This window comes from Cylas formicarius, unplaced genomic scaffold (assembly GCF_029955315.1).
Source record: "Cylas formicarius isolate icCylForm1 unplaced genomic scaffold, icCylForm1.1 PGA_scaffold_7__23_contigs__length_41026272, whole genome shotgun sequence".
NCBI classification, from domain to species: Eukaryota; Metazoa; Arthropoda; class Insecta; order Coleoptera; family Brentidae; genus Cylas; species Cylas formicarius.
Window position 1 is genome coordinate 31,401,106 of NW_026844352.1, and position 19,043 is coordinate 31,420,148.

Here is a 19,043-nt window from a genome sequence, read left to right on the forward strand (position 1 = left end):
GGGTTACTTTGGCGTCCAGAAAAAAATTGTTTTCTCAAAAACTATTAACCCGATCGGCAAAATTCTTGAACCAGGAACTGTGGAAGCTCCGCGACCATAACTTTAATTTCAAGTATTTTTTAGATTATATACAAGGTTTTAGAATTATGGACAAAACTCTAAATACCCTGAAAATTGTTCTTTTCCAAAGTAAATTATTAGCCATACATCAAAATTCGCAAAAAATAGCCATATTTTTTTAAACAGTATCATAGGCCGCATCAAGAACTACATTTTTTGTATTTACGGTTTTCACACACACTGCTCGAGATATTTGCAGTCATTTCAGTCTCAATGACGTCAGTGACTATGTCGGCGCATTCAACACTTTCAGAAAAAAAATATTTTCTCCAAAATCATTTTATCTATGGGAAAAATTTTGGACCGGGAAACGTAGGAGATCCAGAGTTATATCTCTATTTCTGGCAGTTTTTCAATAATGTACAGGGTGTGTCGATTATGGGCAAAAAATTCTAGAAGGTTCTGAAAATTCCTGAATAAATTATTAGCCGTAAATGAAAAACTATAAAACATCGGATAATTCGATTTAAACAGTATCGTAAATTGTGTCGAGGTTTTGTCTATCATACAGGGTGGGCGTATTTGAAAAAATATCATTGGAAACTGCTTTTATTTGTACAAAGTTTTGTATTTACCGAAGTTTGCCGTGACTTTGAAGTTTGCGTCCCTCTAGAAGAAGCGCAGCGGCTTTGTAGCCTGCGTAGCGCGGAATAGTCGCCTCGAGATTGCGGAAACAATCTTGTTATATTGTGGTCTTACAGCGTTTTTGGTAGTGCTTTATACTACTCAAGTATTTTCGTCACCGGCAATTAATTTGAACCCTTTTCAGTAAAAGTGCTATATGGCTATGCTCTTCTCAGGCAAAATCTATATTTTGCTGTCCACAAAATTTTTCTAGTTCTTGAGTGGTTCCACTTGGCCTGCTGTCTTTCTCTGCCGCAATAATTTAAACACGATGGATTTTAAAATTAAAGTCATTCGGGAACATCGGTCGTCAGTTTCTTGTACTTCTTGCAATTCGAGTAATTGTATTTCATGAAAAGACATGTTTGTTAAAAGTGCACCCAAAGCTAGGGGAAATAAACCATAATATAAATTGACTAACCATACAAAACTGAGCACCGTGCAAGTGTATATGTATGTGTGTGTGTATATATGCAGGTTTCCCTAAATTCCTCACATCGAATATTTTTCGGGATATGGGCATCGAAGATCTAATATGGGACACCCTGTACAAATTTATTGGTTCTGTGACAGTGCGGTGGACAAACACCGCATACGTTTTAAGTGTCACGGCTAAGAGAAAGTCGTTCTCCTTTTTCGTAGTGTTGGTGCAGTTTCACTGTGGCCAAATTTAAAACTCCGTTGAATAGAAACTTTCTGGGCGTAGATTTTAATGACGCGGGCAACAAACATTAAAATGCAAAATAGATACCATTGTGTACCAGATTTTTTTGATGGAATGTTTCCTGGAAATATCTCGCTCTAGAATACGATAGTAAACTGGCGCAATTTACTTTGTAAAAATTATATTCTCTTCATATTGACGTATTGATATCGAAAGCGCAACAATGCTTCATATTTTTTTTTATATTTCTATAATATTTTTCTTTTCTCTGTTAGTGCGTAATGTTTTTGTGTTAGTTTTAACTAAAAATGATGCTAATTTCTTATCGAAAAGACATTTAGAATTTATGAAAGAAAAATGAAGAATAGAAATATTATATCTGAACTCCTTCTGACCTGAGTCAACGTCGCTGTCGTTAAGCCTAACATTAAGTATTTTTTATAATTCTGATTTGACTTAGCTATGTCAGCTATGTGGAGGACCTGCCTTATCAATTGTCTAATTAATAATGTAAAATGCGCAAATCACGTCCCTGATCAACACAACAATCAGCAATAATAAATATACATTCATCCGTTTTGCCCAAATGTAAGCTTTGTTCCAACACGCCACAGGAACCATTTTAGTGCGGTAATGTCTAGTCGATTTGATGGAAATTACCGGTTCTGGCATCATTCTCCGTCATTCATCTTCGCAAAACATGCAACTATAAATTTCAAATGCCTTAGATTTGACGTTTTATCTACTAATAAGTAATTTTAAAAAAGTATTCAGGTGTATTTATTTAATTAATGTAGAACCCTCAAGCATTATTAAATAAATTATTCCTAGAGGTATACTGTCACAAATATAAGCAAATAATATATTTGACATATGCCATTTTCGAAAATCGTCTCGTTAAACTCCATTTTAGGGCGTAACTATTGCTTGGTCGGGTTGTTAAAAAATTGACTAGATACTGCTTCATCTATTGCGATGTTTGTTGCTAGATCTATATTCCTAATTAGAACGGAAATATGTCCCTTATCAAATAAATATCATATTTATGGAGACGTCCTCGTAGACTGGCTCGATTCGTGTTGTGTGTGGCCGCATGTTCGGGATCGTGAATCCTCAATGAATTTGGCGCATGCGTTTTGTCCTAGGGTTAGTTAGTCCGCAAGGTGACCTTTGCGAGACGAACACACTCAGTGCGACCGGTGTCAAGCTCCCAATTGCTCTAGCGTTTAGACAATTATAATGGCAACTCCCCAATCAGACATCGAAAGGCGAAAACAAATAAGTGTGAGAGGTATAGCGGAAATTGACGATGTCAACGAAGTTAAAAAAACGTTTAACCGCCATGTCCATTACACGCTGGTGAAGGATAGAAATGTTGCCACCACAAGAGACTATTATTTCGCCCTTGCCCATACGGTTAGGGACCATTTGGTCTCGAGGTGGATTAGGACCCAGCAGTACTATTACGAGATGGATCCTAAGGTAAAGTGGTGTGATGGTTCTTTAGGATTTTGAATTTAAATTTTCGAAAAACGAGATGCGCCAGCTAAAAACCGTCAAATGAATGTTTTCGACGATATAGGCATCAAAATTAAGGAAGCCTCCAATAAAAACGCCAAAACAACCAGAGTTTCATTAAGTCGAGCTGGAGATTTCGCGCGGATCTCAAGAAAACTTTAATTTTCATCTAGGTGTTGAAAACAGCATCTCGAAAGCAGAAAGATTGAAGTTGCGGGGAGATTCTTCTCTTATTTTGATACTGAACAATAAAATGAACAAAAATATCAAAAATAGTAATTGCGGACATATCCTTTTTATCTTATTTGTTAAATTATGGATTCAAATAATTCTTATTATTTTTTAGATGTTTTCTTTCTCTTTTTTATTATTGCTGAAAACAGCTTAATGCGATTATAATGCATAAAAGGAGAGAATATAAACCGATTTTCCGAATAATTCTATTCTATTCATAGCATCAAAAAAGAATAAGATATTAAACAATCTAAAAAACACGTAAGGTGATTTTTTTATATTATACTTATATGTACCAAGGTTAAACCCGTCACTTGAATCTAGTTTCACCTAATATAGTGCAAATAAATTCCATTGCCCCTAAACAATGTAGGTTTCGTGATCTATTGCTGCACACCCACACACTTTTAAGAAAATGCGAATGTAAGAATGATTTGTTGTAAATTTTGTTCTATTCGAAACCCAGCTTGCGACTTATCATCATCAAGTTAAAAATATCTGAAGTTAATAGACACAATAGAAAAGAAAGATATTGCATTCTGAAAGTAAATGTTTAAACAATGTTATATAATAAACATATCTTGTTTGGTATTTGAAAATGATTTCAAATACCATTATCTCTCCTTTTGCCTTTGTTACACCTATAAGTACTTGGCACCTAATACAACGTTGTGTACTGGCGTTTTGATAACTAAAGATGTATTAGTTGCTGCAAACTCAGTATTAAGAGGTAACAATTTTAATATTTTAACCGATCTGAATATATAATTGCCTATCAATGGGAAATTTGAGCAAGTTTATGGCAAAATCCAACCTTTAATAATGTAATTTGAAATAGTTAGATATGTTTTGTGCAAGTTTATAGACAGACAAACATACATAATACTTCTGGAGGTAGAATTGAGTTGATCACGCTATAACTGCATTCTTGATCTAATTTGAGTGATTACAAATTCCATGTGGTATTCGATTTACAGTTGGTATTGCGCACGCGCTGTGCTTGGAAATTTAAAATAACTGCTTTTTCGGCCATCGCCGAGGCGTGCCAATTTCGGGAAAAAATCTCAAACTGCGCCAAAAATAAAAGATGATTCGGAGGCTATTTATTTCAACTCTTTTGATGTGGTACCTACTCTCGAGGTTCTTTAGCAAATAATATGCGAATTGTTAGAAATAAAAATAATTAATCTAAATATAGGATAGGCGACCGCCGACATTCAATTCAACGTCAATTTATTTGTTGGCCAGAAAGATTACCAAAATTAATTTCGTATGTCGCTCATTCAATTCGGTCAATTGCCATTCTAACTCCTAAAAATAACTGATCCATCGGTTTTTATCAAAATTTTATCGCTCGTAAAAACAAATTTAATCCTCCAACCTTTTCGAAGTTTTAATATTCATTATCTCATTCAACAGCTTCTCTCGAAAAATTGTTTAATATTGGAATAACTTTTATTTGCAAAGTTGTTTTGAAATGCCAAATTTTTTCAGTAAAATGTTTTGATACGCAACTTGTTTGCTGCCAAACACTTAGTAAAAATGTTTGCAGCTCTATCGACATGCGTTGTATCGTATTTATTTCTCATTGGTTTTAGAAGATTTTTGTTGCTCTATGAACTTTGCCTTTCTTTGCTTCTGCTCACTATAACATCATCTGCAATTATCGAAAACAAATAAAACAAATAACAAACAAAGACTGCACTAACAATGACGCAAATGTTACGCTTCTGAAGCAGTTTTCCTGTAGATAAGCCCAAATTAAGTCTTCGCTATTAGTAAATTAGTTAACTAGTATTTAAAAGACTTACATGAGCTTTCTGTGGTGTTTTAATTGAAAAAAGCTCAAAAAATTGTTGTCTTAAAATTACAAATAGCATTGCTATAACAGTTTTTTAATTTCTAGGAGAATTACTCGAAAATGTGCCACTGTGCTGTGCTACCAACATTTCCGTAAAAAATTTTGGACTCATATATTTGATATAATTAGTAGGAACTCCCGTCTTTACGATCTCAATATCTTCATTTTAACTAGTTCTAACCTAAACCTCACCGTTACAATTAATTAATTAAGTGTTATTTTTATAAAATAGTTTTCAATGTCGTAAGTAATAGCAAAGAGAAGAACTTTGATTTTTCTAAAATTTACTGGCTATTGCGAAAGATTGTGATACTCAAGTGTACACCTATCTTTTTTTTAATTATTAATGTTCATTGCAATTAATAAAACCAGATTGATTGAAACTGTTGTTTTCTAAATTACACCAAATTTTTGACAACCGTTTTTAGAATGAATATGTCACATTAATTGCCGGCAGTGGTCGTATTGAGGTTTATTCTATTTTATTCTTATTTTGTAGAGAATATATTATTTATCGTTGGAATTTTACATGGGAAGAAGCCTTTCAAATACAATGATAAATTTGGGAATACAATCGTCTTGCGACGAAGCATTATACCAACTTGGTTTAGATATTGAAGAGTTGGAAGAAATGGAGGAAGATGCCGGTCTGGGCAATGGCGGCTTGGGTCGACTGGCAGCTTGCTTTTTAGATTCAATGGCTACTCTAGGTAAATTCTAAACGAGGCCATACGTATACTGAAGATGGGGGCTAGTTGTATTTTTCAAAATCGTCGGTTAATTTCACTTTATACAATATTTAGAATATGTCTAGAGCAAAATTTGCTATGATAAAAAATAACTTTACCTATCTCGTTCACTGAAAAAGCAGTGCCGAACGAGCCCTGAAAGTTTTACGGCAGTTAAAATTTGCGCGCATGGTTAGAGTTGTGTTACGAGAAACTACCTCCAAATTCCACATATTTCCACTAATTACCACTGTCATTACTACTGCAATTATGTTGTTTCTATTAAAGGAATAACGACAGGTAAGTAAAGAACACTTAAAGGTTCTATTAATCTACATTTCAAAAATAGCAGGAGAAAAAGTAATATCAAGTTCAAACACATTAAAAATAACTGCAATTGAACTAAAGGTCACATCATCACTTTCTTGCGATTAAAAAACTTAAAAAAACTGTAAATTCTGAAACATAGTTAGATATGAGAAAACGCACATTTTAAAATACATAATTAAAAAAAAACATAAAAACAAGCAATATTAACAAATGTGATGATATTAAAAATCCACACTGTTTTTTTAATCAAATTCTATATATATGTAATTAGGACAAAAAGTTATAAAATAGGTTATACCCTTTTAAATTTATAAAGATTTTTTCAGATTATGTTTAGATTTAATAAATAAATAAATAAATAAAAAGATTTAATAAATGTGAGTAAATGGGGTAAACAACCCATGTTATATCCAACCTTACTTATTTTAGTCGCAATACTTTTTTTAGCTAATTAAACATATCAGACTGCTGATTTGTTTAAAAGAGATAACCCATACTACGAACGTGTGCATTATCATATCATCCCTCATCTTATAGTACAGCATATTTGTCTGTTTTAATTTCCGGATATTTCTCGACGTATCTTCATAATCAGACGTGTCTTGAACTGCTTATTATCGCAAAATTTCGTTCAATTTGCTAATAGTGATCGATTTTCCCTAAAAATTTCCACCAATCACTAGGCCTGTGTACTTTCGAGTCAGTGCAAAACTGAGTTGCCAAATTTAAAACAAATCTAAAGATTTGTAGGCTACAACTTAGTCCCACTCTCTCCTACTATTCGCTTTTATTAGGGCACAATGTTATCCCTTTTAGGAATGGCGGCTTATGGCTACGGTATCCGATACGAATACGGTATTTTCGCCCAAAAAATTGTAAACGGAGAGCAACAGGAAGAACCTGACGATTGGTTGAGGTTTGGCAATCCTTGGGAGAAGGCTAGGCCAGAGTACATGCTTCCAGTTAATTTCTATGGTAATGTTATAGACACCCCGGAAGGTAAAAAGTGGGTAAACACGCAGGTGATCTTCGCGCTTCCTTACGATAACCCTATACCGGGTTACAAGAACAACGTGGTAAACACCTTGAGACTTTGGTCTGCCAAATCTCCAGTCGACTTTAATTTGAAGTTTTGTAAGTTCACTGTCGCCCGATATTTCTCTTCAATTATTTCTCTACGTCTCATTTTAGTCAATGACGGCGACTATATTCAAGCTGTGATCGATCGCAATCTCGCCGAAAATATTTCGAGGGTGTTGTACCCCAACGATAATTTCTTCGAAGGCAAAGAGCTTCGTTTGAAGCAAGAGTACTTTATGGTTGCCGCTACTCTTCAGGATATTATCCGAAGGTTTAAGGCTGCCAAATTCGGTGTAACGCACAACACCAGGAACGATTTTGATCTTTTGCCGGAAAAAGTCGCTATTCAGCTAAATGACACGCATCCATCTTTGGCCATTCCCGAACTAATGAGACTGTTGATAGATGTGGAAGGTCTCCCCTGGGAGAAAGCGTGGGACATCACTGTGAGAACATGCGCTTACACCAACCACACCGTTTTGCCCGAGGCTTTGGAAAGATGGCCCGTGACTATGTTGGAGAGCATCTTACCGAGACATCTGCAAATTATCTACCAAATCAACTTCCTTCACTTGCAAGAAGTGGAGAGACGGTGGCCCGGCGACTGGGATAAAATGCGGAAGATGTCGTTGATTGAAGAAGACGGCGAAAAGCGGGTCAACATGGCGAATTTGTCGATAGTGGGATCGCATGCTGTTAACGGGGTTGCCAGGATCCACTCGGAAATTATAAAGGAAGATTTGTGAGTAATTTTTTCATTTCGTCTTTGGTATGTTGCATTTTTTCAAAAATTAATTCAAATAACGAATTTATATCACACAATGTAAAAAAAAGGTGAATTGAAATATTTTTCCAAAAAAATCTAGTTTAATTATTTTTTTCTACTCCCGCCTGTGAAATTCCTTATTACACACCAATCTAGCATGCGGGAAGCGTCACTTTACCACGTCAGTTTCGTTTCCCACGGTTCCGAGCGCCTTCGGACATTCCCGGGATTTTACCGCACGGGCTTGGGAGCAATCGGATGTTATCGAAGATGTTTTTCAATTCTGACGGCCATGTCAGTGAATGTATTCGTGTTGTTTTGCGAAAATGTAACCAAAAACTAATGGTCGTAGAAAAAGTATAGTATGCAACACTTTCGGTAATAGTATATTATGCAACAAGTGCGGTAAACCGCATTTAACTCACGAGTTTATTTGACACGAGCGGAGCGCAGCGAAGAGAGTTTTTAATAAACGAATGAGTTAAAATATTTGCATACTATACTTTTTCTACGACCGTTAGTTTTTGGGTACATTTTCGTAAAACAACACATATACATTCACTCACATGACCGTCAGAATTGACAAACGAAAACATCCGATTGCTCCCAAATCCGTGCGGTCAAATCCCGGAAATGTTCGAAGTGGCTCGGAAACGCTCGCTCCGCTCGTGTCAAATAAACTCGTGAGTTAAAAAGTTTACCGAACGTGTTGCATACTATACTTTTTCTAGGACCGTTAGTTTTTGGGTACATTTTCACAAAACAGCACGAATATATTTACTGACATGACCGTCGGAATTGACAAACGTCAACATTCAAAGCGTTGGAAATATCTCCGAAAACATCCGATTGCTCCCAAATCCGTGCGGTAAAATTCCAGAAATGTCCGAAGTGGCTCGGATTCATATGAAACGAAACTGACATGGTAAAGTGACGTTTCCCGCACGCTAGATCGGTGTGTACTTAGGTATTTTACAGACGGGAGTAGAAAAACTTTTTAACTTGTTGCATAATATACTATAATAGAACAGCGTATTTGTTTAAACAAAATCTGTAATTACAAATTTTTCTTAAAGCCACATCTTAGAAAAAGTTTTTTATTGTAATTCTTATTCATTTCTTTCTTTTTCATAGGTTTAACTTTATTTGATTTTTACATTCGTTCTTTATCTAAAATAGTATATTATGCAACAAGTGTTGTAAACAGCATTTGAGTTACGAGTTTATTTGGCACAAGCGGAGCGAGTGTTTAATGAACGAGTGACCTGAAAAATTTACGAAACGTGTTGCATACTATACTTTTTCTACGACCGCTAGTTTTTGGGTATATTTTCTCAAAACAACACGAATTCCTTCACTGACATGCTGTAAAATCTCCCAAAAAGGTCCGGTGCGGTAATATCCTGGAAATGTCGGAAGTGGCGAAACGAAACTCAAGTATTTTTCTACTTCTACTTTTCTACCCGAGCCATTTCCGACATTTCTGGGATATTACCGAACGGGTTTGGGAGCAATCTGATGTTTTCGGAGATATAACCGCACGGCTTGAATTTTGACGTTTGTCAATTCTGACGGTCATGTCAGTGAATGTATTTGTGTTGTTTGTCATAAATGTACCCAAAAACTAACGGTCGTAGAAAAACTGCAATACGCAACACGTTTGGTAAACTTTTTAATAATATAATATTTTTGGTAAACAGCGTATTATTTAATATAACGATACCTTATCGTATTTTTGTATATGATTAATAAAAATGATTATTATGGGGAAACTTAATTGAATAGTAAGAAAACTTTAACAAAAACAGAACAGCAGGTATTAGATTTACATTTAAAAAGTCAGAGAAAAAAGACTTTGAAAAACCCCTTAAAATACTGCTACAATTGAAAATATGTTGTTTATCTTTTGATTTTATGTAACATCAGTTGCATTTTTATAACAGTGATAAATAAGGGGATTATAGCACTTTCCCATACGATTGCGCGACATTTTTGTTTATGTTTGTTTAGAAGTTTATGAAATAAGCTAATGAAATGCAGTATGATAAAATAATATTCATCTGTGAAATGATTGGAGTTTTCATTATTGTCGTTTATGGAACTGAGGTGACAATTACTTGATTGAAACCCATTTATCATGTTAAATTATGAAACACAGTGTTTGGACCTTCGCAAATTATTTCTTAGTTTATGAGAGTTGTTTGGTGCCATACCAAATACAAAACATTACAATTTTCTGCGATCTATAAATATGATAAAAAGGTGAAAATTAAATATTAATTACAGTTACTGTAGGGTTTTTAAATTTAGTTAACGACGGGCATCCATTCAAATCCAATTAAGTAATAAATTCGAATATCTTTTGCTAATATCCATTGCTTCCAATAAGTTTAGTTTATAATTTTTTTGTGCACTATGTAAAACATCAAAATTATTATCAAACTTGCTCATTTATGATTTTAAATTAATCGCATAATTAGAATCCGAACTTTTATTTTTGTCCGTTTATCTTTGGCCCTTTGGTAAGGCTTTTCTTGAATGTAAATATAAATTTAAAAAAAAATTAACTTAGACTCATTGTTTTTTAAATATTTTCCTGTGGTGCTTTCATTTTTAAAAGTAATCTTGAAACTACATTTAGAAAGACGTTTCAAAAATGTCTTGCTAGGCTCTCGTATATTTTGCAAACTTTGGGTTCGGTGTTTAATATAGGATAAATAGATATCCGAAGACACCACAGAAAATATTTAAAAAACAATAAAACTAAGTCACAAAATACTCTAAAATCCGTAGGGTATAATATGGATCACGTCCTAAAATGTATATTGGCCAAACAGGTAGAATATTCGAGAAACGCATTAACAAACATAAAAGAGCTTACAAAGATCTGAAAATCTAAACATTAGTTTTTCTAATTTAAACTATTTTAATTTATTTTGGAGAACATCCAGATTCGGAATTTTCGCTTTGATCCGATAAATGTGACTTTCTCCCGTTTCCAGGTTCAAAGAGTTTTACGAGTTGAGTCCGGAAAAATTCCAAAACAAAACAAACGGCATAACCCCGAGACGGTGGCTGTTGCTTTGTAACCCAGGCCTTAGCGATCTTATCAGCGACAAGATAGGCGAGGATTGGATCGTGCACTTGGAACAGCTTCAGAAACTGAAGCCGTTTGCGAAAGACCCGAATTTCCAGAGGGGCGTGATGAAAGTGAAACAGGAAAACAAATTGAAGCTGGCGCAGCTGCTAGAAAAGGAGTACGGTGTCAAGGTGAACCCGGCGTCGATGTTTGACATCCACGTGAAACGAATCCACGAGTACAAGCGCCAATTACTGAACTGCTTGCACATCATTACCCTATATAACCGGATCAAAAAGAATCCGTCTGCAAAATTCGTTCCGAGGACCGTTATGATCGGCGGTAAAGCTGCTCCGGGCTACTACACCGCGAAGAAGATAATCAAGCTGATTAACTATGTGGCTAACGTTGTCAACAACGATCCGATAGTTGGAGACAAACTCAAAGTTATCTACCTGGAAAACTATAGGGTTACCTTGGCGGAAAAGATTATGCCTGCGGCAGATCTGAGCGAACAAATTTCCACTGCCGGCACAGAGGCGTCCGGTACGGGAAATATGAAGTTCCAGTTGAACGGAGCTCTAACTATCGGGACATTGGACGGTGCAAACGTTGAGATGGCCGAGGAGATGGGTTCAGAAAATATTTTCATTTTCGGCATGACCGTCGAACAAGTGGAGGAGTTGAAAAGGAAGGGATATAACGCTTACGATTATTATAACAGCATCCCGGAGCTGAAACAGGTAGTCGATCAGATCCAGAACGGGTTCTTCAGCCCGGGGAACCCTGACGAATTCAAAGATCTGGCTGACATTTTGCTGAAGTATGACCGGTTCTTCTTGCTGGCTGACTACGAGTCGTACATTAAGAAGCAAGAAGAAGTGAGCGCCACCTATCAGGTAAAAAGTGACTCGGGTTGGCGGCTTTGGTTGGTGCGAAGTTGAGTTTTGTTTCAGAATCAGTCGAAGTGGTTGGAAATGGCCATACTGAACATCGCTACCTCTGGTAAGTTTTCCAGCGACCGCACCATCGTCGAGTACGGTAAAGACATTTGGGGCGTGAAACCGAACTACCATAAGTTACCCGATCCTTCGGTTCCCAGGGAACTGGCACTGAAAGATAATTAGGGCAATTGTCGATTTTTCGAAACTTTTTCACGAAAGTGTAAACTTTAATTTAATAATATCCTTTAAAAGGAAAGTTGCCGTGAATTTTGTCACATCGATTTTCTTGTAGAAACAATAACAAGTGTTATGTAGCCATATATTTTATTCTCGTTGTTGTCAGAGAAATAAAACGTATCGATTTTGCCTTTTGTAATTCGTATTTCTGAATAATATACTCCACATTTAATGTACGAAAAAAAGAAATAAACGTTAATTCTTTGCACGGTTTGTGTTTTTTTTTCAGAGCGCAGCTGAGTGCTTAATAAAGCAAGTGATTTTCGGGGTTATGTTTGCAAAACAGCGGGAATAAATTTGCTGATCCAAAAATGTACTCTAAAACTAATGGCCGTTGAAAAACTTCTTTAGTCACTCGTTTATTGAGCACTCGCTCCACAGAACTTTTTTTATAAATAAAACGGTTTTCAAAAGCTTTTATCTCAAAAAAAACGGTATATCATTATTTATACCCTATTTGAATTATGTGATGCAAATGACACTATGCTCTCTTCCTTAATTCAAGTTGTAAAACTGTCTTGGTCTAAGCCCTATTCTATAGGCATTGTATTGCACATACCATTGTTGTCAATGGTTCTAAATGTGGCAGGTAGACGGACAAGTAGAGTTGATCTTGGTCTTGGTTGCTTTCTTGAAAAAAAAAATACATAATTCATTGGATTAATTTAAATAAGAAGCAATTTCAGAAAAACATGCTTAAAAGAAGCTTCTGGCGATTGTAGGAATGTGATATGCTAGAACACTTATTACTCCTGTCCTCCTCCGATTTCGAAGGCGAAAGCGTTTTGCCTATATCAGTCAAAACTGACCACATACATCTTGATTTACACAACACTGTTCGTGAACTTTCCACCTGTTTTATACATATATTCAAACTCGATATATAAAAGTAAAAGTTACCACTTTACATCCAACGGTATGTCAATATAAGGAATATAAAATATCTAATGCAAAGGTACAAACGGAAGATACAAATGGGTTTACAAACATTATTCGTGGGATAATTAAGGCTTAAATAAATAAAAAGTAAATAAAAAGAACACAAATCATTACTATTTTTGATCAAATTTATCATTAAAATGTAATTAAAACATTATTATAACAGACATACTACGCCCTGATAAAACATATGAAGATGTTAGTATAGTTTTGGTTAGTCTTTATTCGGAGTCAATCCAAGTTAAAACATATATAATAAAATAGAAAAGAAAAATTGTTCCTGTTGGCGCAGTCTAGCTCAGAACAACTGAACCATCAAGTACACTGTAAATTAGGTACTAAATTTTAAGCGAAGAATGACATGCATATTACCCTGGTAAATACTAATCACTAACTTTTCAACACTTAAGTTTAGTAAATCAACTGGCAAAATATTATAATAAAACGCTGCATTATAAGAAAACGGATGCTGAAAATGGCGAGTGGTTGAATGGACAATTGGTTCTTATAACTCATTTGAACATTTTAAACATGATGACGAAAAAGCAATCTTTATTTCAGTGAATCGGACCTTCTCTTAAGCCATATAGAAATCGTATACAGAAAGTTTGCTGTCCACATCGAGACAGAACCTGCAAACATTACCATTGCAATTCACACTTTAACACGAAGTTTCCGCTAGCTTGAAATTTAAAATATGTCATTTGCTGTAAAGCATTTTTAAAGAATATACAGTTCTTTAAAATATTATTTGTAGGTAGTGCTTACACATAAAATTACCTTTCCCTTTCCTTACAAGTTATTTGTCTCATCAACGAAAACAATTTTAGTATTGCCTATAGAGATTTCAACAATACTTTTAAGAAAATCCACTTTATTCGTACTAATAAAATAATCAAATTAATTTTCTTGGGTTTAAGTTTAAAGTTGTGTTTTTTAGAAAGATCACTTAGTATTTGTAAGTCCTCATTAATAAATCTAAAAGTCTTCAAGAAATCTGCTTATCAAAAGAAAAATAAATTGGACTTTCATCAGCGAATGCCTGTATTTTACAGTATCGAGGTGACTTAACGTATATCCAACGTATGAAACATAAGGGGGGCCGTAAGATGGAACCTTGTGGAATTTCAGATCTAATATGATCAGATAAATTATTATTACATTATATAGACTGAAACATGTCGTCCAAATAGGAACTTATAAGTAGCGAAGCTGGATCTTTTAATTTTATCTCATTCATAAGGGCAACAGACGTCCCAAAATTCTTTCGAATACTGCATTGAGTTTTTGGTATAATGAAATTATTAATAAAATATTTGGTTATATAAAAATCTTTCAAATATTTTACATTACGCTGGTAATTGGTAACGCGAAAATCGTTAAACGATGTGAAATTTTCGAATGTGGTTTCCCAATTGACAATTTTCATTAATTAGGAGAATAGTTGATCTCCAACAAAAATTACCGTATATGTTACATCTTGTAAAATTGAAGAAAAAAATCATTTATTTCACATTCTTTTTGCTTGGAACTTTGTTTCTTCATTGTAATTTGTTGCTTTATATTGGCTAATTATTTTTTGGGATAACTTTTTCAACCAAATTGCGTAGAGATTTTATTTTGTTCAATGTATATAAAATACTGAGAATAAAACGCCAGTATATGGGAGCTTTATGGTTTAAAATAAGTAAAACAGTGCACGGTCAAAACTTATTTAAACTGGATTTTCGCCTGTTGCACTAGTGCCACTAATTCCTATTTACGTGGTGTCGCTATAAAGTAGTTTTTTAAACACAACTTAAGTGCTCAATCGGGGGATTCCCCGAGACTACCTGCAGTTGTATTCATGCTTGTCCTCATTTTAATTTTCATTCAAGCAATGATTTTGTACTTACTGAACATCCCTGGATGAATTCATTATATTTATTATCTCTCACCTATATACGAGGTGTGTTTAAAAAGTAAGGTGACTTTTGTAATTGATTTTTGCAAAACAGCACGAATAACATTCACTGAGTGTGACGTGACCATCAAATCTAACAAAAGTGACAACGCCATTCGCAATTCAAATCAACTAAAAATCCGTCGCGAAAGTACGGGGTGCATTACTGGGTATTTTAGGTTAGCGTGGGAGGTTAGGGTTAGGGAGGGAAGGAGGTAGGTTAGGGTAGGGAGTAGAAGAATGCGATTAGCGTACAAAAATTAAAAGATACCAAATTTTCAAAACTTTATTCGGTAATGTTTCTGAAATATTAATAAAAAAAAATATTCATGGCACTCTTTCTTAAACACGCTTTTAAATCATAATAAACATATTTGTGAACACTCTGTAAAACATACGTGACAATCTACATCTGGCGCAAAACAGATTTTTAGTTGATTGAGTACACCAGAAATTCTAATTCAATTTTTTGTTTTATTAAATTATGGGACAATTTATTCAGTGGGAAATATAAAATTTTGTCCATTGCCATCGTTACGTACGTCGATAAGGCGGCCATTTCTGATGTCAATTTGCGGTAACTGGGTAGTAGTTGTACTTGAACTTGGAGGCGGTTGTGGAGATGGTCTAGGATGAGGATGGGGTCGTCGCGGATGATGAGGAAAATGGCACTGCGGAAAGTTAAACGGATCACTGTAGAAATTGTGGTTATTATGGGGTGCGTGTGGGTTCCTACGCGCGCTATTCCTGTGGCCTCTAGTGGGAATTTCGTATACATAGTAGTCGTAATCGGGAAAATCTTCATATGTTTCTGAACGGGATACTTTGTTTTTTTTCGTTATTTCTTTTTGGAGGTGATGGTCATAACGATATTGAAGGCCGCTTCTGTAGAATGGCGAATTCTTCAGCTGAACATTTATTTTTGGTTCTTCTGCATTACTCCTTTTTTCACTTTCCACAACACCGGAGTTTTCGTTCAACAATACTTTGAAAGCTGAAACCGTGAATATTAACCGGGTGAGTTAGTATGGAAAGAATACAAAATAGATTTTTATAGATTACAGGACTGCCAATCAAGCCAAAGTTTAAAGGAAATCACTACCTAAAACAACATTCTTCTAATAAAATTTTATATTTCTATAGAGGCCTCTTTTTTTACAGGTTGATAAAAAAGTAATTCCAAAGTAGAAGAAAAAATGTTTTTTAAGCACCCCGTATCAAATTATGGTGATTTAAATGAAAATAATTACAAAGCATTATTTTTCTTCCTCTCAAATACCCAGTTATTATTTTTTCCTGTATATTTTCGCAATGGTATTTTGACGTTTCAGTTCTGACAAACACGTCACACGCCACTAGATGAATATATTCGTGTTGTGTTGCTAATGTTGCTAAAGTCGCATGCACTCGCTCCGCTGCACTCCTCATGTTGCATGTAAACTAACCGAATCAAAGTTGTGATGACAGTGGGTTTAATTAAATTAAAGTTCCCTATCGTATCTTTGAAATTAGTTAGTTTAATAGTTTGGATTTGAGAAATTATATATAAGCAGTCACAAAAAAAAAACAACCTACCTTGACGAACATTTTGATTGCTGATCGACTCATCATCAATTTTCCCGTAGGGTACTCCTTCGGATAGTAAACATTTAATTAACACGATTAAAAAAACAATGCAGCTTCTGCACGGATCGTCCAGCCTCATGGTACTGACCGAACTACCTGGCGATTAAACTCAGATTTGCCACCTGTCGGTATTTTATTTATTTTCCTTCCATACCGGAATACGGGTCGTGTATTAACCAAAAAAGAATTCCCATTCGGAAAATCCCGCGAGAGGAAAATACATATATACTCAACTGGCCTTTAATGATGCGATTTTGTGAATCATTTTGTTTAATGAACCCAAAGAAATTGGATTTTTTAACAATGTATTGTAATTTATGAACACGTCCGCTTGATTGATGGTCGTATTTTTTCGTCGGTTTAAAAATTTTTCTGAGATTTAGGGACGCATCATAATTTTGAGCAATTTGGTCTCACTACGATTTGGGCTATAGGCGTAGTCACTGTCATAATCTAGGAAAAACTCTATAACCAGTTAAGTGATAAATACCATTTATTTATAATAAGGAGAAGTTTTGCAATTTCAGTTAGTTGTTTCATTTCAATCATTCGCATGCTGTATCGTGAAACTGCAATTATATTTTAATGGAATTGAAAAGTCGCGCCATTATGAAACAGATCGAGTTTACGATATTGATTTCTTCAAATATCTGATGTTTTGGTTTCTCATCTTTTTCGTAGATAATAATTTCAGCATCAACATATATTTCACAGCGCGTAGAATACTGCAACAACTGTGACGACGCGCAGCATAAATTCTCATGTAAGCCACCTGAAGCATCAGAACCCAAAAAGAACATCAATGCTAGTACTGTCTTTTGTTAAAATGAAGAAAATGAGGTTAGGTTAGGCGTACATCTTCTATAGAATTGTGCTTCTGGAAACCGACCTATCCTTTAGATATAATACTATATGTATATGTTTATCTAGAACTCCTAAGGTTCGTTCATTTGATAGCTTTTTATTGAAATTAGTGAAATTGGTATTTTTTTCTGCTTATCTGTTGACGTGCTTTGAGTAACGACCTAATTTTATCTAACTTCAATACATGAAAATCCATTTATCAAAATAAATAAGAACTAAAAGTTCAGATTTTCACGAAATTATATATTATGACATGACAATTGCTTCGACAACACCGTGTCTTTGTATATCTACAAACTACCTGCTACTATATATACCGAAAAATGACAATAAAACTTAATTAATGTTGTTGCGAGAATTTAAGTTCAGTAAAGGAGAGGTATTTAAATCTAATTGATCGTTAAGCAATACATTTGAATGTCTCATTTTGTTAATCTCCATGGCTTCCAATAAATTTAATTTTCTACTTTTTGTATTAGCGAATATAATAAACTCTCAATTAATAGATAATAACAAACTCAAAGAAATTTCTCAAATGTCACTAGTTAAAACTATCAAAAGCAAAGCTTCTGAAAATAACATAATTTTTACACGTGCAGGTAAAGGGAAGACAGTCATAGCTATCGATCTCCCAGAATATATTTCAAAAACCAACAATTTTCTTAAACAAGAATTTTTCCTTTGTATCAAACACGATCCAACTGAGTTATATCAAAGACAAGTCAAGGATGTAATTACTAACTCCACACTATTTAGTGACAAAGACAAATATTTTTTAACAATGATGAATCCACAACCGCCTAAATTATATTCTTTGGTTAAATTACATAAACAAGATATGCCCATTGAACCAGTGGTATCTTATGTAACAGCTCCAGCAGTTAAACTCTCTACAAAATTAGTAAATATTTTAAAGTTCCACACAGATTTTAAACCAAAATATGCAATAAATATTTCTTTTGAATTAATCAACAAAATTAAAGATATCAAAGTCCCTTCTAACGCAACTCTATTGTTTTTTGATGTACAAAACTTATTTCCCAGTATTCCACCTATGGATGTGATAGATTTAGTAGATTTTACCCTAACTCGTAAACAGGTTAACCTATTGGTGAAACAAGATTTATTAGATTGCTTAATAGTATGTTTAGACCAAAATTATTTTGAATTTAATAGACAGATTTATATCTCTAAAGAAGGTTTGATTATGGGAAACCCACTTAGTATTTTGTTAGCCGAGATTTTTATAGATAATTTGGAAAATATCATACTAGAACATCCTTTAAGTAAAAGTTTTTTATGGTGGTCTAGATATGTGGACGATGTCTTTGCTTGCTTTATTGGACAATTGAATTCTTTTTTAAATTACATTAACTCAATACATAATCGTATAAAATTCACTATCGAGATTGAACAGGATAACTCTATTAATTTTTTAGACTTAACTATTACGAAAGTGCAAAACAAATTAGATTTTTCAATATATT

At 34.4% G+C, this 19,043-nt stretch overlaps 2 protein-coding genes across 2 annotated transcripts; one reads left to right on the plus strand and one right to left on the minus strand.

Annotated features, from left to right (window-relative positions):
• Positions 1-2,562: 2,562 nt before the first annotated feature.
• On the plus strand, positions 2,563-12,389 carry LOC132704950 (glycogen phosphorylase). Its single transcript, XM_060675300.1, has 6 exons — positions 2,563-2,890; positions 5,521-5,731; positions 6,896-7,213; positions 7,271-7,901; positions 10,928-11,903; positions 11,961-12,389. The coding sequence occupies exons 1-6, from the start codon at positions 2,648-2,650 to the stop codon at positions 12,129-12,131; spliced, it is 2,550 nt and encodes an 849-aa protein (XP_060531283.1). The 5' UTR covers positions 2,563-2,647; the 3' UTR covers positions 12,132-12,389.
• Positions 12,390-14,954: 2,565 nt separating this feature from the next.
• LOC132704955 (uncharacterized) lies at positions 14,955-17,495 on the minus strand. Its single transcript, XM_060675312.1, has 2 exons — positions 16,642-17,495; positions 14,955-16,060 (listed from the first exon to the last, which is right to left on the minus strand). The coding sequence occupies exons 1-2, from the start codon at positions 16,769-16,771 to the stop codon at positions 15,561-15,563; spliced, it is 630 nt and encodes a 209-aa protein (XP_060531295.1). The 5' UTR covers positions 16,772-17,495; the 3' UTR covers positions 14,955-15,560.
• Positions 17,496-19,043: the final 1,548 nt, after the last annotated feature.